A 23,574-nucleotide genomic window follows, 5' to 3' on the forward strand; every position below is an offset into this window, starting at 1 on the left:
TCGCTTCTCTTTCCCCCAACCACAAACGATAATTGCTCCTAAGCCATTGGGCATTCATCTGTTGTTGACCTCCTCAACAGGCTCAACTCTTATCGCAGTCTTTTAATATCCAGGTCTTGATATTTAGCTTTGTTCAAGCGTCTATTCAGCCATCTCTCTAACCTCCTCCCAATATCCCTGGTCAAACCCATACACCATCTTCACCTTCTTATTTTCAGGCCCTAGCAAATGCACACGAATAGTTCTTACTCGAGCGTCCTCGGGTATATCGCTGCTACATCTTACCTCTCTTCCACTCCTGGCCTCTTCAAGTTCCATCACTCTGGCCCCTACTCTGGCTGACTGGGTTCCATTAAACACTCCTTCTTGTACACGTTCTGCTAGCATGACTGCGATAGCTCTTCTTCGAACGGTTGGATCGCGACATCGTGCTATGACTGAAACTAGAACTGATGTGTACCCGAGGTCGACGTGGAAATATGCCTCCGAGGGAGAGTCTTTAACCCAGTTTCTTTGAGTGTAGTTCTTGTCAAGTCCGGCAGCTGTGGCCGCGCAGTTGACGATTTCGTCAAATTCAGTGGTGAAACGATCCCAAAAGCAAGGGTTGCCTTGACCGTGCAGGTACTTTGCAACATTAATCTCCAGGTACTTTCGATGAAGCTGCAGCAGGGCGATTGCTCGTTGTTCACTAATACTCAAATTTTTGCCACTGTTCTTAAGCTCAGTCAAGAGATTATCAAACGACTGGCCCCACTGCTCGACCTTTGTAGCGTGTGAGACTGTTTCGTAGATTGGCTTTCCCTTCAGACCAGGACTGGCTTGTTCAACAAGGAGCTCCAGGATGGCTTCTCTTGCGTCAGAAAGGGATGAAAATGATGTTTCAGGAGGCGGAAGTGCATTGCTGAAGGTCTCATGATATGATGGCCAAATACCTACATCAACGTCCCCCATGAGCTTAAGAAGTTAGTGGAGGTTCAAGGTTACGGAAGCACATATGATGAGAACATACCATAAGAAGTTGCACCGCAATGCGTCTGAAGCAGGCATCAGCAAGACTGAAGGTCGCTTCGACGTCAGACTTGGCATGGGAGCCGTGGCTTCTGTTGGCTGAGAAAGTTCTTCTGAATTGCTGGATCATGGCACAGCCATAGCGGAATAGACCAATGGCTGAGTCAGTCTTTCCATGAAGAAGCTTGAGATGGGTCAGCATATATTAAGCATAGCAGTAGGAAATAAGTTACCTCAATGCAGATGAAAATCAAACATGATAGAACAAGGATATGGCCTTGTGATGAAGTGTTAGGTGATGGGTTGAGAAGTTCCTTGATAGCAAGATTGTAGTGTTTCAGTGCCGAAACAGACTCAAGACTCCGCCACTGTTCATGAGTAAGATAGAGCTCATGATAATAGGCCAAGGCGACGATAGCATGTCTTATACAGTCTGTGGACTGAGCTACTTGGAGAACTCTTCTATTCCAAAGATCATCTTCGAAAAAGGTCTGGAAGTTTACCAGGGTTTTTTCGATGAAGAACTGGAATGATCGTGCCTCTGGTTGAGTGCTATATGTGGAGATGACAGAGGTTGGGGAGGACACAGCCGACGGGGATGAGGCAGCTGGGGGGCTAGGTGTGTTGGTCTGATAACCATCACATTTCCGACCAGTAGATGTACCTGGAATAAACCAGTCAGTCGCAGACCCTTGTCGCGATTTAGGCAGGAGGACATACATCTCGTACAGGCTGGACGAGCTTCGTCACATTTGACCCTGCGGACTACTTCAGTTAGAACAACAAACACACAAATCGGAACTAGAAGACAGTACGTACTCCTGCAGTTCGTTAGTCTCCTTATGCGCACTCGTCTGCAAGCAAGTTAGAATGAACTCACTTGCAAGTGCCACAGCCAGTCCGTACTTTCGGCGCTCTAGCACGCTGTCTTTGTCCTGGTTTTACACGAGTCATATTGACGGAAGATGCCCATACGAGATTTGGTCTTGGATTGAAAGACTTTGCAGATGAGAGGATGGATGAGTTGGAAAAGCGGCCCTGCCTTTTGGATGCCATACCCGCCCTTATTGGAAAGGATCCTACACTAAGCCTGATCTGATGCAACGATGTCAGATTCTAGACATGCCCATACGAGTCGACGAATCAGAGATCAGAGATAAGTGGCTCTCCATACTTCTCGGGTCAACTTTTCAACGTTAGACAGAGAGCCAGCGAACGCACAGAATATGGCCCGTATTATTAAAACGCGAAGGACGGGTAGAAGAAGAAGACAGGGGAGATGTTGTGAATGTGGTTTCTCGGGAATTATATACATGCTAGCTACTTTTTGAGCCTAGGACTCTATACCTTCTGCAATGCTAGTGATCAGTATCCCCAGCGAGCCGAACTTTTCATATCCAGGAACCACTATCTGTATATTCACGTCCTAGGTATGCGCCAAATCATATAAGGAAAGCATTTAACGAAAAGCCCGATAGCGCAGAGGGAGTTGATAAGATTATGGCAGCCACAACAGATGGCTCACGGCTCGGAAAGTTTTGGGAAATGGACTTGCTGAGACAGCTCCCACGCTAAAATTAGATCTAAAAGGTTCTCGAAGTGAAGAGAAGGTCGGATCTGGTTCCCGCATGACGGCTTCTATTTCTCCAAGAGCCGCGGAGGACCCGGGTATAATAATAAAAATCAACAAAATCAAGAATCCACCCTGCAGAGCGATCTCAACCTGGCGAGGCCATCTTTTGGCTATAGCCTGATGACCTTCTACAATTATTAAAAAGGAGCATAGTATGATCCGGGCAATAAAGAAGGCAACTCACGGACTCTCCATGTTGAAGCTCCTTACTAATATTCTTCGTCCAAGACAAGAAGGAGTAGTTTCAAGAAATGTGGGAATTGCAAGAGATATGTAGATGGGTTTTCCTATTGAACGCTCCTGGATATAGCCACTGGGAGTCTAGACTTTCTAAGAGGATTTTAGGGGGAGTCCAGGTGCTGAAAATGACCCCCAGAGACTGGCTCCGAGTGCATATTGGTGTCACCGATCGGACAGTGTTTGCATACCAACAGACCAATCGCGACTACGTTATCCTCACATATCGGCTTTGCACTGATCAAGTTTCATTGCTCGAGGAACGGGAGTCGACGATTGGGAAAGATTCTCGAGCCAACGGAGGAGAAGCAACGGACACCACAAATGTCATATCGTTTACCTAGAGACGAATTGGTGCCCTTTTACATGGTCCGTCGGATGTCTCAGATCCGTCGGAGATTGGCAGAGATTCGCTGGATGGCGATGTAACAACGGATCCGTCGGAGTAAGCAGCCGCGGCACAACCACTGAAGATGATCGCCCAACCCAGAATACAACACCATTCTCTCTACAACCTACCACTCCTAACAACAGAATCTGAATGATGTCTGACATAAGAAAGATCTCGACACCCATCATCAGCTCCAGCCTTATCGTTGGTGGTTGCGGGTTCCTCGGCTTCCATCTCGTTCGCCAGCTAATGCAAGATGACGAAAGCGGTGAGGTTTACGTTCTGGACCGCGACATATCCAGAAACCGACACGAAAATGTGTCATACATTAAAGGAGATATCTCTGATGGTGGATTTGTGCGACGTGTAGTCAACGAGATTCGACCTACTGTCATTTTTCACTGCGCTTCTCCCTTCGCAGCGTTGCCTATGAGCCGTGAAGGCGAATTTTACGCGACAAACGTCAAGGGTACTGAAGCCCTGCTTACGGCAGCCTCCGAATGCGATGCTGTTCAGGCATTCGTCTTTACTTCTAGCGTGGACGCGTATGCCAACCCGCCTCATACAAATGCTGACGAGACGTATCCTCTTTGGTCACCCGACGACAAGTCGAATGAGTACAATCGGACAAAAGCGATTGGCGATTGTCTAGTCAGGAAAGCTAATAGCCCACGGCTACGCACCGTCACTCTACGGCCTGGTCACGCCTATGGAGAGAGACATGTTCAAGGCATGGTTGAAGTTCTTGATATGTGCAAGAACAAGAAGCTCGTGCAGATCGGAGACGGGAAGAATCTCATGGAAGTCGTATCCGGAGAGAACAATGCGATAGCACATATTCTCGCTGCAAAAGCTCTTCTAGACCCAAGTCAGGCATCTGGCAAAGTCGATGGAGAAGCCTTCAATGTTTCCGATGGAGCTCCAGTGCCGTTTTGGCATCATACAAGAGTTATCTGGAAAACAGCAAGAGGTGAAGATGTCTCCAAGGATATCATAGTTCTTCCTGCTTGGGTCATGATAGTGGCTGTCATTTTGGCGGAGTGGCTATTCTGGATATTCACTCTCAATACGGCTAAGCCTCCAGTTGAGCTACGGAGAGTCTCGCTTGAGTATTGCGTCTACACACATACTTATAGCATTGAAAAGGCTAGGAAGTGATTGGGATTCAATCCAGTTTCAAATCACGACGCTGTTGTGGCGCAGTCGGCGAGATGGATGTTGAAATATCGAGAGAGCATGAAGCAGAAGTCAAGTTAACTGCAAGCTATTGTCTTGGTTGCCAGCGTTATTGGTATGCGCTACAGCGTCATCTGATCACGGTATAAAGGCTGGGTACTAAGAAACGTACGCGTTTGGAGTCTTACGACTACAATATGAAGGACAGAGTACGTAACCAGGCTGTTTTCAACTTCTTGTATTGAAATATTGGCGGACATTCCTGCTGAGAAGACGAAGCCCCCCAGGGCTGTGCTTCAAAAGAAACCCATTTGTGGTTGAAAGGGGAGCTGGTGTTTGTGTAATGATCTATGGACCTGGAAATTGCTTGGGCACAGAAGCCTTACGTGGCCAGCCAAGGTTTGTCCAATCTTTCACAATGTCCATACGAGGTCACGGTAGTAACTACCGAAGAGAATTCAAGCACTCACCGCCACGGCGTTGTAACAATTCGCTGTTGTACCTCGGTCCGAATGAACAGTTGAAACTTGACCGGTAGTGTATTACAATTCGTAATTGTTCCACCAGACTCTAGCCGTAGAATATTCTTGGAACTCGTCTGATAATTAGTGGTCGGTACATCGGTGCTACATGATCATTGCGGCTCTGCCAATATCCAGTGTCACAATGAGGAGGTCAACTGCTTCATTTGGTGAAGGACTCTTGACAAGTACAAATATCATCACATCCTGTCCATAATCTCAAGTCAGTCCCTTCAGCACACCAAAAAAATTTATCAACGAGATTATCAACAATACTTCAACTTTAAAAGTCTATCACTTTTCAAAATGTCTTCTCTTCCTGAGCGCTTCGTCATCATCGTCAATGGCCAACACGTAACCAAGCCGGAGCATGACCACGATGAAATCCGTCCCGCTGAAGTCGGGGAAAAGTCTTCTGCTGCCACATTTGAACTTCAGGGAAATACTCTTGTCAGCGGTGACTGGGCCTTGGGCTGCAGCAAGCTTGCAGGCAAGGTGATTGGCAACAGAGTGCCTGCCTCGGCTGTTGTCTGGTTAAGAAAGGACCAGGCACAGGAAATGTATCCAGTTACAGTGAAGGATGGGGAAGATGGGCCTCAGCTCAAATTTTCACGTTCGTGATATCGTGATCTTATTAGTTTGGCATTTCTGACATAATTGTAGACAACTCTATTGACGAGGAAGGCGGCCCCTTGGCTCTCTCCGGCAAGCAGCTTCTCTCTTATGTCCCAGGCGGTAAGTCTTCTCAATATCTGGAATACTTGTGGCTAATCAGTTTCACAAGCCTATGACGAAGGAACAGCTGTCGAGATCGTGGCCAGTCAGGAGTAAGGCATCAAAGCCCCTAGACGATGGCTGTAGGGCATATGTTGTACCCTGACAGAAATCTACATGATAGCACAGAAATTTACATTCTCTATCCACATCCATGTCGAGATTTGCTTGGAATGCTATTCCGAGTCCATAGACCCATGCTGACATCATACACCGTACCCCGCTTAGAATCTTTGTCCGGAGTAGTATTCTTATGACTATTGACAGTTTATTATCTCTGGAAGCCCTAAAGGTAATTTTCAAGAAAGAAGCGAGAGAAGAATCAAGGGTTTTTGATCAAGCAGTAGGATCATCGTTAGAACAGACACATGAAGGTGAACTAGAGTCCATGTTAGTCACGAGCACTTCCTCGTCCGTGGGAAAAACTAACCCATTGCTGCAATAGCCACCGTTGTAGTTCATTGTCTGGCAGGTTTGTGGGCAAGGATCGCCGCGAGGACAGCTTGAAACGCACAAATAGCCTTTAGGCCTGATGGTAGAGTTAGTGACAGAGGCATCTCAGAGCCTGATCTTCACTTACTGAGAGTAAAGACAAGCCCTCTTCCCATTGACCAAGTTCTGGCATTCGGGCACAGCATCATTTGTCAGGTTGCAGCTTGTCGTATCACCAATAAATGGGACAGGTGTCTGTATACTTGGTAAAGTCACCAGCGTACTCGAGACACCCGGCGCTGGAAGTGTCACTAGGATTGAAGTCGTATTTACAACAGATGTCGGAGCTTCTGGCCTAGGAGACAGTGTCGTCAAGAAAGTTGAAGGCGAAGGTGTGACAGAGATGATGACGGAAGTATTAGAAGCACCTGGTGTAGAGGTTGGCACAGGCTCAGCAGAGGAGCTGACTTGTCCGAACTGGGGAATGAGCTGCAAGAGCTGCTCGTCAGTCATGCCGGACAAATCTCTACAGACTGCATTTCCTTCTGAACCATACGTCGCCGTCGTAGTGGGTGCGCTACACGACTCTGTCTCAGTAGAAGTTGAGGTCGGGGCTGGAGAAGACGTAGGCTCTTTCGACTTGTCATCCGGGTCTGTTGGCTTCTCCCCATCCTCAGGCTTAGCTGTTACGACAGCACCAGCAGCAACGGGGATCAAGGCTCCACCAACAGAGATAGAGCCTCCTCCTGGTCCTCCAATAACAACTGCACCGACAGGTACTACCACTGTGGCACCACCGCTGACTGTCGTTGTTGGTGCTGCTGATGACGTGGTCGTGGTCTCGATGAAAGAGGTGGTGATAGGGCTATCAGATGTAACCGGCTCTGTAGGAACCCCGCCTGGAGTGGTAACGTTACTGCTAGGAGTCACGGGAACCTCAGAGGACAAAGGTCCCGTGCTAGTCTTTGGGAGGGTAACGAATGTTGCGGAAGTATTCTGGAAAGGAGCAGGCTGCACTGGAGGTGAAACAGATTCTGGTATCGGCTGTGCTTGACGCTTGAAGAGGTTCATGAAAGGTGATTCACGCTTCTGTGGCAAATTGCAAGACGAAGATGGAGATCCCGCAGTATCAGGGAAAGCCAATACATCAAGTGCGTAGATGGCGTAATTCTGAGCGTTCTTCAGCTTTTGGGCATCCGAAAGCCGGAAGCAGCTAGATTGTATCAGCAACAGGCTGTAGAACCTCAATTTCAGACTCACCAGCTAGCGGAATAACAGTCCTTGTTATCCTCGAACGGGTCCTGCAAGTCGTCGCATCGTTCCTCTTCTGATTCAGTTGCCTGTATCATATGCTGGATTTCATGCACGAGTGCGAAGCCAGGCGACAGATTGTCACCAAGCGTATGCTCCGTCTTCCACAATTGAACAGCACTATCGAGGCTAGGCTTGTTTCCGAAGAAGTCAGGACACAGAACGAGAAGAGTGGCCCCAAATACTGCTGCCCGAGATCCCGTTGCGCTTTGAACAGCTGCCACCGTATTGCCATCGCACACGGGCTCGGAAGGGGGAGGACAGGCGTAGACTAGAGAAGATTCCGTGATAGTAGAGCCTTGCTGGGGATTCAGGAACGGGCTGTGCGAGAGTCGAAATTGGGCGGCGGCAGTGGATGGCACCAGATTCTCCAGAACCGCTTGGAAGTGCCTGTCAAGAATGATGTCTCTTCTATCGGGAGTCCCGTTGCCTTTAAAGTGTTGTTAGAATAGTTTCCATGCTTGCAGGAGAGAGATATACTTGAGCCAAACCAAGAGTCGAAGGCGATCGACTGCTCAGAGCCAGGCTTCGAAAGAGCATTGATAGCTGCCTTGGCAAGATCATGCGCCTCGTCGATGGCCCCAGAAATTGTTTTCAGTTGATCTTGTGAACATGGCCAAGCACCGTTGAAGACGTAGAATGCCGTGTCGAAGGGTTTGCGAGGGGTCAATGTGGCTTGTCCCAGACAGGCCCATAAAACGAATGGAAGGAAATTTGATAGAAGCATCTTTCATACAATGAATGTGATGGAAACGAAAAGACGGAAGGACAAGACTGTGGTTGAGAACAAGCAACTTGATGAGGCTTCACATAACTGTCTGGTCCTCGGACCGACCTGCTGTTATAGCAGCTTATAATTGTCATGAAACTTAATTAAAATTATAGATCCATCTTTACGAATGGCGATCTCTAGTAAAGTTCCTTGGAAGGGTTTCAAGTATCCCAAAATTATCACCTGAAACAAGAAATGGTTTTCAGTAAACCTTATTTCGCAGATACATCGGATATATCCGTCCATAGCTCAACTTTATTTCTAAGCCGAGGCGTCTGTGCTCCTGAAGGCCCAGATAATAGCATTATCTGTTAAGGGCCGTTGTCTCAAGTGTATGGGGTTTTGAACGAGAGTGCGTCATGACGGCGCGTCATCGGTCGATTCGGGGACCTTTGAAGCTTTCAGATGGCCCACACGGGATTCTATAAGATCCGGATGCATTCTGAAAAGTAATTCCATTAAAAGACATGATTGGATTCTAAAGTTCCAATCTACTTATGTCACAAACTCAATCAACTTTGAGATGAGCCTAGATCCAGCCATACTTGGCTCGAGCTCCTAACTAAGTGATAGAAAACCGCGTGATATTGATATCTATCACTTAGAAATCTCTCCCAGATTATAAAAACTTACCAAGGGGAATTCTGGGACCTTGTGAAGCTCTTGAACGTAGCTATTTACCTGTGCTCTTGTACTGAATTTGACTTTTGATATATGTAAGTTTTAATTTTCTACAAGTAGTTGTAGACGGATGACAACCGCGGTATGAATGATTTGAATATTTACGGAAAGGAAATGCACCATTGATGTCGAAGGATCAATTCAGAAACCTGCTCTGAGAGTTCTGTTTCGAAGCTATCTACGCATACTTCTGTGCCTCACCACTCAGCTCTGCCTCTCTTACTTTGACACCCTTAAATGTATCACTATCGACAAACTCAACAATCCTGCAAATCTTGTCACCATCTTCGTTGAAATGCAAGAACCACGAGAAATCCAGCTTCAACTCTTCCCCATTATTGAACACCAACTCTGCAACAGTCGTAACAGCTGCCTTTCGGGCCTCAACATCAAGGATCAAGTCGGAGATGGTATTTTTATGCATGCCGCCAACTTTCAGACCTTCGGTGAAGACGTGAAGGTATTCGTCGTTTGTCATGGTGAAACCGCCGCCTAGGGTGGAGGGAAGCATCGACCGTGCACAGTCTGGAGTGAGGTCTCGGTTGACCAGAGAGGGATTGTTCCGAGTACGAGCGTCGATGAAAGATGTAAGATAGCTTTTCACCGTAGCCTCGATTGCTGATTTGATGTCGCTCTGTGAAGAGGTCATGGTTGCGGGCATCGGATGTGATGATATCAAGTTCAGAGGTGTTGCTTAAGCTTACCCAGACATGAAACTCAAAGGCATATTTACATAGTAAAGAAGTTCCTCTTCTAGTATAGACAATAGATCACCAGACTGAACATTTATGCATGTGGCCTTTCTGGGTGCGATATAAGCTTAATTCTGACAACGGACCAGACAACTAAGCTAACATCTCACTCAGCATCATTGCCAAGACACAGTATCAGGCCTCGCGTCTCGCTCCCCGCATTTGCGTGCATCTAATTGAGCCCAGCGATGTCTTGGTTCTCACGCCAGACCTCCTGGGTAATTATTATCAAGACCATGGCCGCCCTCGGCATTGCTTACCTATCCGTGCTAGCAAAGTTGCGTGAATACAAAGATCAAAGGCGACTCTCGCTTGAGCCATCGTACCAGAATCTTGGTCCCCGCTGCAAGGGCGCGTTGATTTCTTTGGTGGACTTCCTAGCTTGAAAAATGGAGTGAACCCCGTACTGTGTAGTGGGCCAACTTGTCGTTGATAAGCGACAGTCTGGGAAATCTGATTGGCTGATGGTGGCCCGATGCGCCCTTTGAGCCATGAGTCTTGACTGACTTGACGTTTGCTGGGCGTGTAAGCCTTGAACGAAATGATATATAGCTGTAGATATGGCCAATATCCATTACTGCAGCCAAACACCCATCACCTCAAAATGTCTCAACCCACTGAGTCAGTCATCATCATTGGTGCCGGCATCGTTGGCTCTGCCCTGGCCTATTTCCTCACCCAATCTTCAACCCCCAGAACCATAACCCTAATCGACCGTTCTTTCACCTGTCTTCTTGGTTCATCTGGAATTGCCCCGGGATTCATCGGCCAATTCAACGAGTCTGAGATCCTCACCAAACTTGCGATCGACACTGTCTCGGAATATGTCAAAATTCCTGGTGGTTTCGACAGAGTTGGCGGTCTGGAGATTGCATTCCAAGATGAGGGTATCCAACGATTAAAGGCGAGATGTGAGGATGCGAAGAAGCTGGGTCTGGACGCCAGAATCTTGAGCATCAAGGAAGCACACGGCCTGGCACCTGAGTTGGTCAATGAGGACGGCCAAGGGCAGGCGGTCTTCTTTGAGAAGGATGGAACTGCAAATGCTGTGAGAATAACGACTTGGTATCAAAAAGAGGCGAAGAAGCGTGGAGTTAACCTTGTGGAAGCTGATGTGAAGCAACTCGCCATATCGGACGGCCGCGTCACAGGCATTGACGTTATTCAGAATGAGACATCACGTCATCTCACTACCGCTAAAGTCATCATAACAACTGGAATCTGGGCTCAAGATCTCTCATCAACCCTCCCGTTTCCTGTCCCCGTCATCCCCGTTGGTCATCCCTATATGCACGCTCAACACCGCGAACCACTTCCCCACAAAATACCGTTTCTTCGCTGGCCTGAACATCATGTTTACGCTCGGGATCATGGTGCAAATTTCGGCATCGGGAGTTATGACCATGCGCCTATCGGCTACAAGCCCGAGAATACAACCACTACAGCCAAAGGAGAATGGATAGACTGGTTCAAGCAACCTCTCGACTTTGCTACAGGTTTACTCCCTCCTACTGCAGCCCGAGAATTCCAAAATGGAAACCACTTCAATGGAGTGTTTAGTATGACACCAGACAATATGCCACTGGCTGGAAAGGTTAATTCAGTCGAGGGATTGTTCGTGGCAGTCGCGGTCTGGGTCACGCACGCAGCTGGTACAGCCAAGTTTCTGACAAGGATTATTGATGGAGAAGAAGTGGAAGGCAAGGCAAAAGAGGCTCTTGACCCCGAGAGATTCAGGGGGCAGGACTTTGCGGAGTTGGAAGAGAAGTCCTTGACGGGCTATAACTCTATTTATAAGACTGTTAAGTCAGGCTAATGTTAGTGATTATGGTAAGTTCTCAAATAGAATTGTATAAATTTTCCCGAGTTTGTAAAGTTTAGTGAATGAAGATGAGTTCTTAAGACTTTCATATAAAGCTAGCTATTCATCTAAATAGATTCAAGGATATCCATAGACCTTCACCCAAGACTTAACATAAAGATAGCAACAGTACATTGGATCACTGGGTAGGCTTGGCAATGGGGTTCAGCTCAGCCGGAGATGTTTTCTCTAGTCCAAGCGTAGGCGTACGGTCATCTCTCTGCCCAGATTCACTCTGACTCTTCTCATCACTCTGACTAAGTTCACCGTTTTCACGAGCAAGCTGCTCCTGAATTTCGGCAACCTTGGAGCGACGCCAGATTTTGTCGTCGAAGAAACGCAGGACCGCAAGCGCGAGGCCAACGGCGAGGACAACGATATTAATAGTGAAGCCACGGCGATATTTGGGCTTGTCGTCGGATCGGAAGATCTGGGCACCATAGATACCTGCGCGATGATGTTAGTTACTGATATAATTAAGATTCGTTCCTTCTGACCTGCTATGTTGGCTCCCATAATGACCCTGAGGGTTATGATTAGCGATAATTCGATTGCTGTGGTGTGAAGGGGTCGGCACTTACATGGCCATAGCGAGAGCTCGTTCCTCTGAATCATCACATGCAAGGGACATCCAAGCGATGTTAAGAGGGTGTGAGAAGGTACCAAAGGTCTGAGTCCAGACAACACCAAAATAACTGACTCCTCTTCGTCCGAGCTCTGTGAAGATGCGGTTGAACACGTAACCCAACAAATGCATGCTCAAGCCCGCGATGACAGTCTCTGGTCTCTTATTACTACAAATTTGTTAGCAGTGAATATTTAAAAACTGACGGCTACTTACAATCGGTCAGAAACGTAGCTGAAGGTCCACGAAACAGGGATCTGAAGGAAGAGACCGACTGAGGCCAGAGCGTTACTAGTGAGACCCTGGAAGCCGAAACTCTTGACGATAGAAGGCGAGTAGGTGTCGAAAGCACGTTGAGGTCCGTTATTGGTAAGAGTAATGATGACATGGACCCAAAGGCGCCAGTTGGAGAACTGCCGATGTTAGTCGAGGGTGTCTATCATAGTTGTAGATGAGACTCTTACAGCTTTCTTGAAGGCACCCAAGCCGATCTTCTTCTTCTTCTTGCCCTTCATAGGATCATCAAGAAGGACACGAGTTTGGAGAATATGTAATTCTCTCTCATTGAAGATCTTGACGTTAGGAAGGAATGTGCTTCGGGGATTCTTGAAGGAGTCAGGCAAGCAGCAGCCCAGAACGACACCACTCAGAACAGTGAAAGCTCCCATAAGGACAAAAAGCCAGAACCAGCCGGCCTTGTCTCCAACGCCACGCATGTGGAGAATGCCGTAGGCCAGGAGCTTGCTAGAAGCTTGACCAAACTGGTTTCCAAAGTAGAAGAACATGACACGCTTAGCTGTTTCCTTGCGTGTGTACCATGTCGACAAGGTCCAGAGTCCGCCAGGGATGAATCCAGACTCAGTGATACCGAGAAGGAATCGTGTTGCGACGAAGGATCCGTAGTTGTTCTGGAAGGCCTGGAAGGTACTGACTGTGCCGAAGAGGAATAGTTGGAGAGTCAACCATTTACCAGGGCCTACTCTGTACAAAATCATGTTCGAGGGGATTTCGAAGAGGACGATGCCGAGGGAGAGCATCTGTTGACCGACGTTGAATTGGTTTTGGGTGACGCCGACATCTTCCATGAAGTTGTCAGTCAGGGCGTTGGCGATGTTACCTCGATCAAGTTCTAATTTTTAATTTATTAGTTTGAATCGCTCAATTGTTAAATGAGGAGGTTTGATCGTCGTTGGGAAGACGTACGAAGGCAGAAGAAACCCAAGGTCAATAATGGCATGATAATTAGGTCAAGTCTACACAGCCAGTCAGCATTGCTCAATTGACATGAAAAGATGACTTACTTGCGCTTGGCTCTTTTCTCCTCATCCAAACTCCAATCCTTATGAAGGGTGAGAGACTCCTCATCCTCTCGAGGCTGAGGGAAGTCCGAGTGGGACTTTGATGAAACTGTGTCAAGTTTACCCATTTTGGAGACTGGTAAAGATGCTGATGGAGACTGCATCGGGGACGAAAAAAGCGTTCTAACGTCGCCCTTTTCTATCATCTCAAGCCTTTGCCAAGAGGAAAAGGGCTAGAATTGGTGTCGGTCTCGATGGTCTTGGCGTGCAAGCCAAGTGAGCACGCAATACCCCCTCAAGTGCCGGGGCTGCGCGTCGGCGATATGGCAAATGAAATGGAAGGTTTTTATGAAGAGAATGTTAAAATTCTTAATGAATTCGCGGAAGAATCTACATAGTTCATTAAAACTTAGATGTCTTTACCTAAAGTATATTGTGAATTTTATAAATTGTTATCTAAATTCACAAAACTACTGAGTTTTGCGACCCTCAAGCCACCCTACCTTCACAACACAGCGGCAGGCTTTCATGGCGCCCGAGTCTCTTGACAACACGGTAGCGTGTCTCCAACTCAATAAAGTGACACAGGCTAGACAGAAAAAAGAAAATGACAGTGGCGACACTAACGAACCATAACCACTGTCAGAGATGGGTTGTCGTGTCGAGGATCAACATCCCATCCTTGTAACTCTTCGAACTCCCCGTCCTCGAACCAACCCAAGACATCTTGGCTTATCTCAATTACCACCAGTGTCACCACCTTGTGGGGGTTGCGAGCAAAATAAATGACTCACCGAATCAAAGAGAGTCCAATCATCATCCTGGGTCACCACCATCCCCCGGCGAGGCGTCTGCATGTGCATGGTGTCGAACTTTATCACAGTAGCCCAGATCAACTCCCCGCTAGAGCTGCCGAAACTTTTCGCTCGGCGCACTTGGCGTAAGAATGCCAAGGGAAATGACAACGGACAATCCGGGCGGGGAGTTCAATAACGTGGAATGCTAAAAACGGCTCATCACAGCCGTTAGTAACATCAGAAATACGACGGAAGAGTGAGGGAGAATGTCTCTGGGGCATATAATCACATGGATGTGACTGAAATAAGCTATTTCTTAAGCTTACTTTAATCCAAGCCTTATTCTGTGGATACTGCGCCTGGCCAACCAACCCTTGAAATCATCCTCTTAGCGTCGGAATCATCGGTCCAACCGTCCAATTCCACGAGTTCCGAATGACGGAATTCTTGTCTTGATGAGACGATAAGCTTAAACGAGCAGAGATCACCCCCATGCTAAGAGCTTAAGCAGTACGCGATGACCAACGACAAGCACGACAAGGCATGCTCGCCGACTTGGCACCATAATTGCTTCTTCCTCGAACACGAGACCAAGCCTCTTGTCTGACTGAGCATGCATACGTGGGATGGCATTCATCGACTCCGCACCGATAATCCGAGCATGTTTTCCTCCTTTTGACCCTTGTCGCTTCGGATGTCGCAATTCCAGCCTCAAATTCTCACCACTAGAACCTAGGTTTTCTAGCTTGGCTGATGAGTTTTATCACAGACTAATGCGTGCTTACCCCCACAGACGAAATCTTGCAGGAAATTGAGGTGATCTGAATGAGAAATGCCATTAACCGGCGACCGTTCGAGTCTGGGAAGTGTACCTCACCGGTATACCCGGTGGTTGCCATCGTGGATCTTGTCAAACGTCGGGTGAATCCGCAAAACGGCATCCATTGAGCCACAATAATACCTCTCAGCCATAGCTGACCATGTGAAATAATACCATGAATGGCTTTTAAATTAACAACGTACACAGAATGTCGTAAGCGGCACTCCGAAGCCAAAATCACGATCAGATAACCTCCAAAGCGCAGCAACCGATCGGCCCCATCAAACCCAGTCGAGAACATCTCCCACCAACGCTAACCACCCTTGTCAAGGCCAAGCCAACGCCAATTCGCAACGCTTAGCTTAAATGTCGTGATTTCGAGGCCTCCACGGCGAGGAGCCGTTAGCCCACCGCGACGGTCCGCCTCGAACTCCCCGTCCCAACAATGGCGTTCAATAGTTTGTTCAGCTCGGTGGCAAGTTGGTGTCTTAGCTGGCACACCTTCGTCTAAACTCCCCGTCCAGCTGGATTTGAGTCTAGAACTGGCGGCATGAGACATGTGGATTGCGCGACAATGGCCGATCATTGGTTTCCGGCCAATTGCCTTGTTATCACTCCCTTGCGGCTGAATCGAGATGCCACACGGGCTGCCGAGTCTCGTGGGGCCGCCCTCGAGGGGGATAAAAGGTCTGGCGTAAAATTAAGGTGCCAGAATAAACTGGTCTGAAGCCCTACTAACATATACTAGGCTTACCTAAATCTTTGTATCACTTAGAATAAAGGTCCTAGCTTTTATTGCTTCCTCTTGGAGAGATAAAGCTGAAGCCCCATAATCTCGATGCTGCTACGCCTGGTCTTTGCTTATTCTTGTCCAGATCCCTTCTATTGTCTATGATCAGCGAGACTATTGGCATCAGCTAGTGCCTTCGTCATTGCCACAAGATCTTGTGCGACTTTGCAACAAACCAAGAGCAAGAAATGATCGCGGGCCGCGGTTCCCAATATAGAGCCTTTACGATTTCTCTCCCTTTCTAATTGTGATAGTCCCGTAGCCGGAAGCCAGCGTATAGTGAATCCCAGTGAATTCATGAAAGAGGTTGGCTCACAGAAAAGGTTAGAAGAAAAGGTTGGCAGGAAAGATGACGCCGGACTTTTTTTAAACGAGTGGCATCATGACCAACATGACAAATTAATTGATAGCTTCTAAAATAAGAGTACGCAAAAAGAAGGACTTTGCAAATGACTGAAATGATCCCACGCTTAAACGATTGCCATACCGTGCTTCTGCCCCTTGCCAAGATCATCATCAGAGAGACTATCAACAGACCTATTGGATGGCAAGCCAATGGCGCTGGGGTCGACATGACGACTGAACCGGTTGTAGGCAATAAAGGTATCTTTATCCCCTGCAATGGCATTTGGAGGAGTCGCAACTCGCACCGAGATGCGTCTCAACTCGACAGCGTCATCCTGAATAGGTGCCTTTCCAGTGTAGTGATAGAAGATGTTGAGAGCTGGGATAGATAGCCCGTGTACGATGATGGAAAAGAGAACCAGGAAGTAGACAACGGGGCCCATCGCACGAACGAGGTTTGTCTCCTCTTCATCACCTTCGCCTTCGTGTGGGAACAGATGTCTGGCATGCTCAACGTAGAAGACAGCACCAGCGCCGATAGGTCCGAAGTATCCCATGAATAGAGCTTCCTTCCAATTGGTACAGACGTCAGGCATAAGCTTGTAGAAAGCGAAAATAGCAGGCAGACGGCGGAAGACAAGGACGAGGAGACCAAGTCCAATAAGGCGCCCCCAGGTTATGCCTGTACCGGTGGGATCATGGAAGTCCCCCCATGGTAGAATAGCACCAATGTACATGAATCCTCCAAAGTTGAGTATTACATCGACGCATGAGTTGACTTCGTCGTGACGACGCTCAGTCTCACGAAGGTAGTTTCCATCCCAGTTAAGTGCCATGCCAGCAACGAAACATGCCAATAAATCGTCGGTTCCGATAGCTCCGCATGTACCAATAGTGAAAAGGCCAAGGGCGGTCGGAAAAAGCACATAGGACTCTTCGTCGATCCATTTACTGTGGAGCGTCAGATTTGGATGCCAGAGGACAATCTTGTAATACTTACGATTTGAGTGCAAATTTGATACCCTTGCAGGACCCGTACCCAAGTACAGCACCATATGCGATAGACAAGACAATGGTATATAGCCAGGTCTCAACAAACCAGTTCGCCATGGCCACCCCTACGCCGCCACCGAGACGCCCAACCTCACCAGCGCGTGCCATCAACGCATGTCCCGCATCAACTCCGCTGGCTCCTTCGGCGACAGCTCCAGCTGCAGCAGGAGGGTTCTCAGCGTGTTGGATCAAATATGTGGCGAGCATAAGGAAAGGAAAGCCAAAGCCATCGTTAGCACCAGCCTCGGCGGAAATTACTTCACGTAGAGGGCGAGCTACATATTTATCGGCAAAGGGTCCTTTTGCGATTGCCTGCGTGAGTCTTATTAGTTACCTGCGCTCAATCTCAGGTCCCCGCCCAGCACATCTTGATTTAACTTGCCTGCGACAGGATCGGATCGGTGCAGGTGACACAGGAACCGATGACAAGGGCGGCGAGGAGGGTCAAGTTGGGGATAGTGACCATGATACAGGCTGTTGTGCAAAGCCACATCACAGTCATGATGGGGAGTAGGCAGAGAGCCATCTCTTTCCATCGTGTGAGTCCATATTTGGCGGGGAGTTGATAGCCTGCGATTACGAGCTGTACTCCAATCATGACACGAGCGATACCCTATTGTTCATCATAAGTTATTTTTCGCGAATAGCTTGGTCGTGATGGCATACCAGGGTGATGGCGCTGGTCTGTCCTGGCTCAGCGGAGCCCCATTTCTCGCTCTCTATGAACTTTGCTGCTATAGGCCCGAGAATGACTCCAAAAAAGACGGCGGGGACTTTTCAGGTCAGTCAGTGAAGTGGTTGAAGGAATAAAATACTAACGGGCCTCGCCAAGGTACCAAGCCTGCTTGATCTTGACAGAGATGATGCCATAAAGGACCATGAAAGCGCCTGTGAATTGTCAGCACATGCCTTGGCGATGGATGAATGGCCGCCAAGTGCTTACCCAAGACGCCGAGAACAATGTTCAGCTCAGACAGGTTAAGGACAGGCATCTTGGCAAAAAACACTGTAACGCAAAAATCCGAAGACGACGAGAAAGGAAAGGGAAAAAAAGAGAGGGAACAAGAGGGGAAAATAACGGAAGATAATAGAACAGAGGTCCAGCCTGCAGATCAAGAAAGGAAATTAGAATGGAATGAAAGCGAGCTAAATATCTCATTCCCCAGGATGGCATCCGTGCATCTTTTATCGACTTGATCCTACTCCGTAGATCTAGGGCTTCCCCGGTCGACAATCAGCCCGGCCGTCGAAGCTAGTAACTCTAAACCGCCATGAAACAATATCTCAATAACTAAAAAAAGAGCGAGGCTGGAAGAATAAAGAGGGTGGCTAAAAAAGACTCACTTCAACGATGTATTCTGCGTTTTCGCGTCTCATCTGCTTTGTCTGCTTCGTTGTCGATTGGACTCTTGGCATTGGGCGAAACTCTTGGCAGAGCGCCATTGTCAAGGCATGAGCTTGGCATTGGGGATCGATAGGGAGAAATGTCAGCGATCGCAATTAAAGGTCAGAACTATTGACTCGATGCTTGTTTTGAGGAGCTTTACTCCGGCGCCTTGAAGGGGAGAGTTGAGGTTGAGATAAGCTTAAAATGCGCGCCTCACCTGCTCCGATGGTAGCTAACTGCCTATGGCACCCATTGCGTGGGGATTGCACCAGAACAATCCAGAAATTTCCACAACAGTCTTTTATACTAGATAGGTGGTCCTATGCACCTCTCGTAATTGGTGTTCAGTCCACATTGCCTTTCAGTTTGATGCTATTCCCAAACGCGCGTCTAAACCAGTGAGCTAGATTCTTATCTTGTCTCGATCGCCCGGGGAATCGGGCGTCAGCTGAAACACGGATATCGTCTCGGTGAGAACTTGACGCGTGGATTGTGTCACTAAACGTAGATCCCCGATCGAGTTTTAATCCCGTGCTACGTCACGTATGTTTCGACCTACCAAATTGTTCCAAGCTCCAAACGAGAAGCTCTCGGTGCTTTTTGAGCATAAACGTTATTGGATCATGGCCTATCGTGCGACTATGCTCTTGTTGGAATGTCTTTGCTCCCCAGCAAGACGGAAAAGGGGAATCTCCTTGTTGAGGCTAAAACGCGATATGCAGGGAATACCGATACGTTGTGACCATGCTGTTTTACACTGAGGCTTATGATGCGACCCGATGGTGACCTCTCTGCCCCTACGTAGAATCTTGAAAGAGGAGGGTCAAGTTTCCTTAGGTGCTCCATCTACAGCTAGGCATATCGTGATACGGCAGGCAGGCTCGTTGACCTCAGTGGAGTCGGGAGTGGTTCAAAGGCGTGATAAGACTTCAGAAGATGACACCAAGATAAAGTCAGTAAAGAGTCCCCTAAACTTGGGCTAACTTACCTAAGTCTTTTCATCATTTAGGATATAGGTCCTTAGTTTTCTCTCCTCCTATAGGTGGGGAGAAATGGTGGCTTGATACAGAGACCCGGAACAAATCTATAAGATAGTGTGGTCAAGATGATCCACACCTTGGATTTCCTAATAGTATATGCTGAAATTCTTTTCTTATTATGCAAGCTGGACCTCTGTCATATTTACTTTGCTTTTTCTTCTTTGCCACATGCCCACACCAGACGAAACAGTCCCTGTGGCAGAGTTATGGAGGATGTAGCTTTGAAAAGCCGGTTGATAGTTCCAATGCATGAAGGAATTCCGAATTGCATACGATCTTGCAAGCAATCTCCAGTGCCGTAGTTCATTCAAACTCTGGCCAGCAAAGAAAGTGTCTTGAGGTTAACATGCCTGATCCAGCCGATTATTTATGTGATTGGCAAGTTACACTGTTCAAAACTGCAAGGCACTAACAAAGCGATCATCCAACGTTAATGTTGTAATCTTTGTTACACTTGCACCCGCGACCGGATTCGGACAAGTCCTTTCTCTAACAGTAATAGATGGACAAGACTTGTATGGCCATGTGTTACTTCCTTGTTGAATCAAATCTACGTTAGTTGGCATTCTTACAGCCGCGGGTGCAGTGGCTCGCTCGGTCATCGCTTGAATCTGGAAGTATAGCTTCAATAATGACGTCCATTGACTGCCACAACCCCAGTCTTCCGTCAACGCCCCAGAGACAAGTCAAAGTGCGCCTCCTCCATTGGGATTGAAAACAGCCTCTTACCTTCATAGCTGATGATCATTATCAGAAGACGCTCCTATAACATGAGTCAAGCTCTCAAAGTGCAAGGACAAAGCCCCTCTCCTTCGATTTCATAATCAGAACTCCGCCATGCATTCGCTACCAACAGCATCATCGGTGTTTATCCTCAAGATATAACGTATTGATCCTGTCGCCGCAGTGCCAACCGATTCACGAGAAAGCTTTGCCATCGCTCATGTTCCGGCTATGCAACAATAGAGGAAGCTGCTTAGCTGCATGAATGAGTCTTTTGAAATGGCAATAAGATCACATATCAGCGAGAGATGACAAATTATGTAGCTCGTTGCTGAACGAAGCTGACTTGGACGCCAACAATAGCATTGCGTATTAGCAGACTTATAGACCAGAAGACTTCATGCAGCCAGCTCCATCCGGAGAGACAGAAAAATAGAAACAGTAGCAAAAAAAATCCTCAGAATACAAAAAGAAAGATTGCCGGGGCAGGATTCGAACCTGCGGCACCCTCCTTCAACCCTTCATAGCAAGCTACAGAACGATCCGACGAATCGGCATCGTGGAGGAGATGTTACCACTACACCACCCAGCATTGTTGTTTTTTGATAATGATCCAGCTAAGTTTTAATATGAACCATAGGGATGGAGGCTTAACATTAGGGTGCAATCAAGATACTTCGAGTGGCCAGGGGATCAGGAATGAGCTGCAGCATGGGTGTATTCTCGATAATAAAGTAACGCGTGAATCGTGTCAACAAGAGCAGAACTCAAGGCTTAACGTTACATATAGAGAGATAGCGGCAAGTCTTCGCTGAGATGAATTTACGTATTTACGTGGGCAGGTTCGCAATGCAACTCGGTTATCACGTTCTGTCTCTCGACTTGCCGGAAGCCTTGCCAGCATAGTCATCGAGTAACTGGGTGTGCGTGTGCTAACCCCAAAGTAGTTTTCTTGTATGGCATCACGAATTATTGCAACTAAACTTAGCTCTGGAAAGGTTGAGAAACATAGCTTGTCCGTGCAGTTCTTCCTATGAAACATGTTGTATTGGCATTCGAATGTAGGCAGAGTAAGTTGCTGTAGTGAAGCTAACCGTTGGTCATGACTTGTTTCTCCGATCTGATCCGCGAGGACCATCTCAATCTCAGCGAGGTTCGAACGTTATCAGGTGATGCAAATTTCAGGAGCGCTATCGTCAAGCATGGGGAAGGTGCTGCCAGTGCCAACCGTAATTTGCCTACCACCTACCTCCCTGGTAATGACCTTTCTGCCTCAGCCCCACTTCAGCTCTTTCATCACCAAAACAACTTCTCCTTTTTCTAGCGACGCTTTGTATTCTCATCGCCTGTAATTTCTCCGTCTCGTCTACGCCATTCTTCTATAAGACTGCAGCCGCGTGACAACAGATACTTGCCAGCATGGGAGAAGCATCTTTGTCTTTGACCTTTCTGTGCCAGGGATTTGCATTTGCTATTCCACAGTCTATCGCGCGAGCGCAGTCTCCGAAGCTCGCAGCTTCTCTCGATGCCGCTCAAGAAGTGCGATATCCCGCAGCTCATACTCTCCAGGGACACTGACGCTGTGTAGATATCTCAGAATCCGGTTATCACTATCAAAGACTTCTCCTTGGACACAGTAAACTGTATGGTTGAATTCTTCAAGTCTGGTTGTTACGAAGTTGACCGAAGGAACTTTCCCAGTGTGCTGCAAGCTGGTATGAAGTCGCTCATTGTCGTTTATGGTTGAGGCTAACCACTATCAGTTGGAGGTTCACCGACGCCGGAGCATTTCATGCGCGATGTATTAACATGTCACCTTGAAATCTGCGCCATCGGAACTCACTATGGCATTCCCAAGCTATGCGAGCTAGCCAGGGACAACATCCAAAAGGTCTTCGGAGGGAAATGGTTTGACTCGGTTTTCCTTTTCACTGCCGCCATTGTCTTGAAGTCAAAAGACGATGAATTGCAAAAGCTACTTGTGACTCTTGCGAGGGGGCACCTGCATTCTCTGACAACTTCGAACGGCTTCGACCATGCGACGATGCTCAAAAGTTTTCATCCCAAGCTTCGAGAGCAAGACAATATTCTCCAACAAAAGGGAGATCAAACGAAATTAGCAGCGGGCCCACCGAGCCAGAAAGAGAGTTCCACCGAGATTGGGGCCCTCCGACTCCAAGTCTCTTCTCTCAAACAACAAGTAATATCAGTCTCCAGTGAGCGAGACCAACTCCGAGAGCAGATATCTGCTTCTTCAGTCAAGAAGGAAGAACTGCGACAGAGCCATGCGAATATTTCTGCGGAGCGAGACTTATTGTGGAGTAAGGTGCCGACCTTAACAGCAGAGAAGGAAGAACTCCAGAAGGTTGCGGCGAAAAAGCCCGCTTCCACGGAGCGTGATGGACATGGAACAAATGATGCGAACAAGAAATCCTCAACGGTAATTAAAGCAGAGGAAGACGATAAAATAATCGACACACTCCAACGAGAGCTCAGAGTTACAAGATCCGAGACCGGCTTGCTCAGGGCCAGATGGGCTAAGGAGAAGACAAAGTCGTCGATTCTGACACAAGAGAACGACGACCTCAAGAAATCACTCGAACTCGAAAGACGTAGCAGGGTCAGCATTACGGAATTTGCACGAGACGATGTTCGAAATGCCCTCAAAGACGAGCAGAAGGTGACAACAGACTTGACCACCAAGCTCACCCAAGCGTCACAGGCCCTCGAGACAGAAAGAAAGCGCACAGCAACTCTAGTGCAAGAAGTCACTCAGATCAAGAGGAACCTTGAACTGGAGAGACAAAGGAATACTGGCATGTCTCTAGGGGAGCGAGCCAGAATGCGCGAAACTATTGATGCACAGAAAAGCGAAATTTCGGCGCTCGTTAATGGACGAGAGGAGATGAAGAGGGAACTAAAGATGGCGAGAACTGAGAAGAAAAATGAGGTTGAAAGAAAATGGGAGATCACCAACAAGATGAATGCGTTAATTCAGACAATGCACGACTGGGACGAGTGCCGCCATTGCGGTGCCGACTTTGGGACGTACGTGGAAGATCACGGCAGCGCGCTAGTTCTGCGATGCTGTTACTGCACAACTCGGCATGGGCATTGGGCCTGATATGGTAGGATGGCGTGCATGGC

The 23,574-nt window shown here is 47.8% G+C and overlaps 10 protein-coding genes and 1 non-coding gene across 11 annotated transcripts; 4 read left to right on the top strand and 7 right to left on the bottom strand.

The window, feature by feature from the left end:
- Positions 1 to 141: 141 nt before the first annotated feature.
- FPRO_06466 (uncharacterized protein) lies at positions 142 to 1,962 on the bottom strand (the record flags this gene model as incomplete). Its single annotated transcript, XM_031228618.1, has 6 exons — positions 142 to 954; positions 1,010 to 1,192; positions 1,242 to 1,672; positions 1,729 to 1,766; positions 1,828 to 1,862; positions 1,915 to 1,962. The coding sequence occupies 6 exons, from the start codon at positions 1,960 to 1,962 to the stop codon at positions 142 to 144; spliced, it is 1,548 nt and encodes a 515-aa protein (XP_031078936.1).
- A 1,460-nt stretch (positions 1,963 to 3,422) lies between these two features.
- Positions 3,423 to 4,427, top strand: FPRO_06465 (uncharacterized protein; the record flags this gene model as incomplete). Its single annotated transcript, XM_031228619.1, has 1 exon — positions 3,423 to 4,427. The coding sequence occupies one exon, from the start codon at positions 3,423 to 3,425 to the stop codon at positions 4,425 to 4,427; it is 1,005 nt and encodes a 334-aa protein (XP_031078937.1).
- Positions 4,428 to 5,272: 845 nt separating this feature from the next.
- FPRO_06464 (uncharacterized protein) lies at positions 5,273 to 5,797 on the top strand (the record flags this gene model as incomplete). The annotated part of the gene is made up of 3 exons (XM_031228620.1): positions 5,273 to 5,579; positions 5,630 to 5,701; positions 5,751 to 5,797. The coding sequence occupies 3 exons, from the start codon at positions 5,273 to 5,275 to the stop codon at positions 5,795 to 5,797; spliced, it is 426 nt and encodes a 141-aa protein (XP_031078938.1).
- A 279-nt stretch (positions 5,798 to 6,076) lies between these two features.
- FPRO_06463 (uncharacterized protein) lies at positions 6,077 to 8,210 on the bottom strand (the record flags this gene model as incomplete). The annotated part of the gene is made up of 5 exons (XM_031228621.1): positions 6,077 to 6,119; positions 6,171 to 6,269; positions 6,321 to 7,385; positions 7,433 to 7,913; positions 7,964 to 8,210. 5 exons carry the CDS (start codon positions 8,208 to 8,210, stop codon positions 6,077 to 6,079), a joined length of 1,935 nt encoding a protein of 644 aa, XP_031078939.1.
- A 904-nt stretch (positions 8,211 to 9,114) lies between these two features.
- FPRO_06462 (uncharacterized protein) lies at positions 9,115 to 9,585 on the bottom strand (the record flags this gene model as incomplete). The annotated part of the gene is made up of 1 exon (XM_031228622.1): positions 9,115 to 9,585. One exon carries the CDS (start codon positions 9,583 to 9,585, stop codon positions 9,115 to 9,117), a length of 471 nt encoding a protein of 156 aa, XP_031078940.1.
- Positions 9,586 to 10,292: 707 nt separating this feature from the next.
- On the top strand, positions 10,293 to 11,504 carry FPRO_06461 (uncharacterized protein; the record flags this gene model as incomplete). The annotated part of the gene is made up of 1 exon (XM_031228623.1): positions 10,293 to 11,504. One exon carries the CDS (start codon positions 10,293 to 10,295, stop codon positions 11,502 to 11,504), a length of 1,212 nt encoding a protein of 403 aa, XP_031078941.1.
- A 184-nt stretch (positions 11,505 to 11,688) lies between these two features.
- FPRO_06460 (uncharacterized protein) lies at positions 11,689 to 13,600 on the bottom strand (the record flags this gene model as incomplete). Its single annotated transcript, XM_031228624.1, has 7 exons — positions 11,689 to 11,996; positions 12,047 to 12,072; positions 12,131 to 12,343; positions 12,391 to 12,587; positions 12,639 to 13,303; positions 13,378 to 13,427; positions 13,476 to 13,600. 7 exons carry the CDS (start codon positions 13,598 to 13,600, stop codon positions 11,689 to 11,691), a joined length of 1,584 nt encoding a protein of 527 aa, XP_031078942.1.
- A 342-nt stretch (positions 13,601 to 13,942) lies between these two features.
- On the bottom strand, positions 13,943 to 14,335 carry FPRO_06459 (uncharacterized protein; the record flags this gene model as incomplete). Its single annotated transcript, XM_031228625.1, has 3 exons — positions 13,943 to 14,061; positions 14,100 to 14,232; positions 14,267 to 14,335. The coding sequence occupies 3 exons, from the start codon at positions 14,333 to 14,335 to the stop codon at positions 13,943 to 13,945; spliced, it is 321 nt and encodes a 106-aa protein (XP_031078943.1).
- Positions 14,336 to 16,349: 2,014 nt separating this feature from the next.
- Positions 16,350 to 18,269, bottom strand: FPRO_06458 (uncharacterized protein; the record flags this gene model as incomplete). The annotated part of the gene is made up of 6 exons (XM_031228626.1): positions 16,350 to 17,175; positions 17,225 to 17,589; positions 17,690 to 17,890; positions 17,944 to 18,050; positions 18,097 to 18,165; positions 18,221 to 18,269. The coding sequence occupies 6 exons, from the start codon at positions 18,267 to 18,269 to the stop codon at positions 16,350 to 16,352; spliced, it is 1,617 nt and encodes a 538-aa protein (XP_031078944.1).
- A 2,635-nt stretch (positions 18,270 to 20,904) lies between these two features.
- Positions 20,905 to 21,019, bottom strand: tRNA. Its single transcript has 2 exons — positions 20,983 to 21,019; positions 20,905 to 20,940 (listed from the first exon to the last, which is right to left on the bottom strand). It is a non-coding gene (tRNA).
- Positions 21,020 to 21,846: 827 nt separating this feature from the next.
- On the top strand, positions 21,847 to 23,551 carry FPRO_06457 (uncharacterized protein; the record flags this gene model as incomplete). The annotated part of the gene is made up of 3 exons (XM_031228627.1): positions 21,847 to 21,966; positions 22,016 to 22,142; positions 22,191 to 23,551. 3 exons carry the CDS (start codon positions 21,847 to 21,849, stop codon positions 23,549 to 23,551), a joined length of 1,608 nt encoding a protein of 535 aa, XP_031078945.1.
- Positions 23,552 to 23,574: the final 23 nt, after the last annotated feature.

The sequence above is a fragment of the Fusarium proliferatum genome, assembly GCF_900067095.1.
Source record: "Fusarium proliferatum ET1 genome assembly, contig: FPRO_scaffold003, whole genome shotgun sequence".
Taxonomy (NCBI): domain Eukaryota; kingdom Fungi; phylum Ascomycota; class Sordariomycetes; order Hypocreales; family Nectriaceae; genus Fusarium; species Fusarium proliferatum.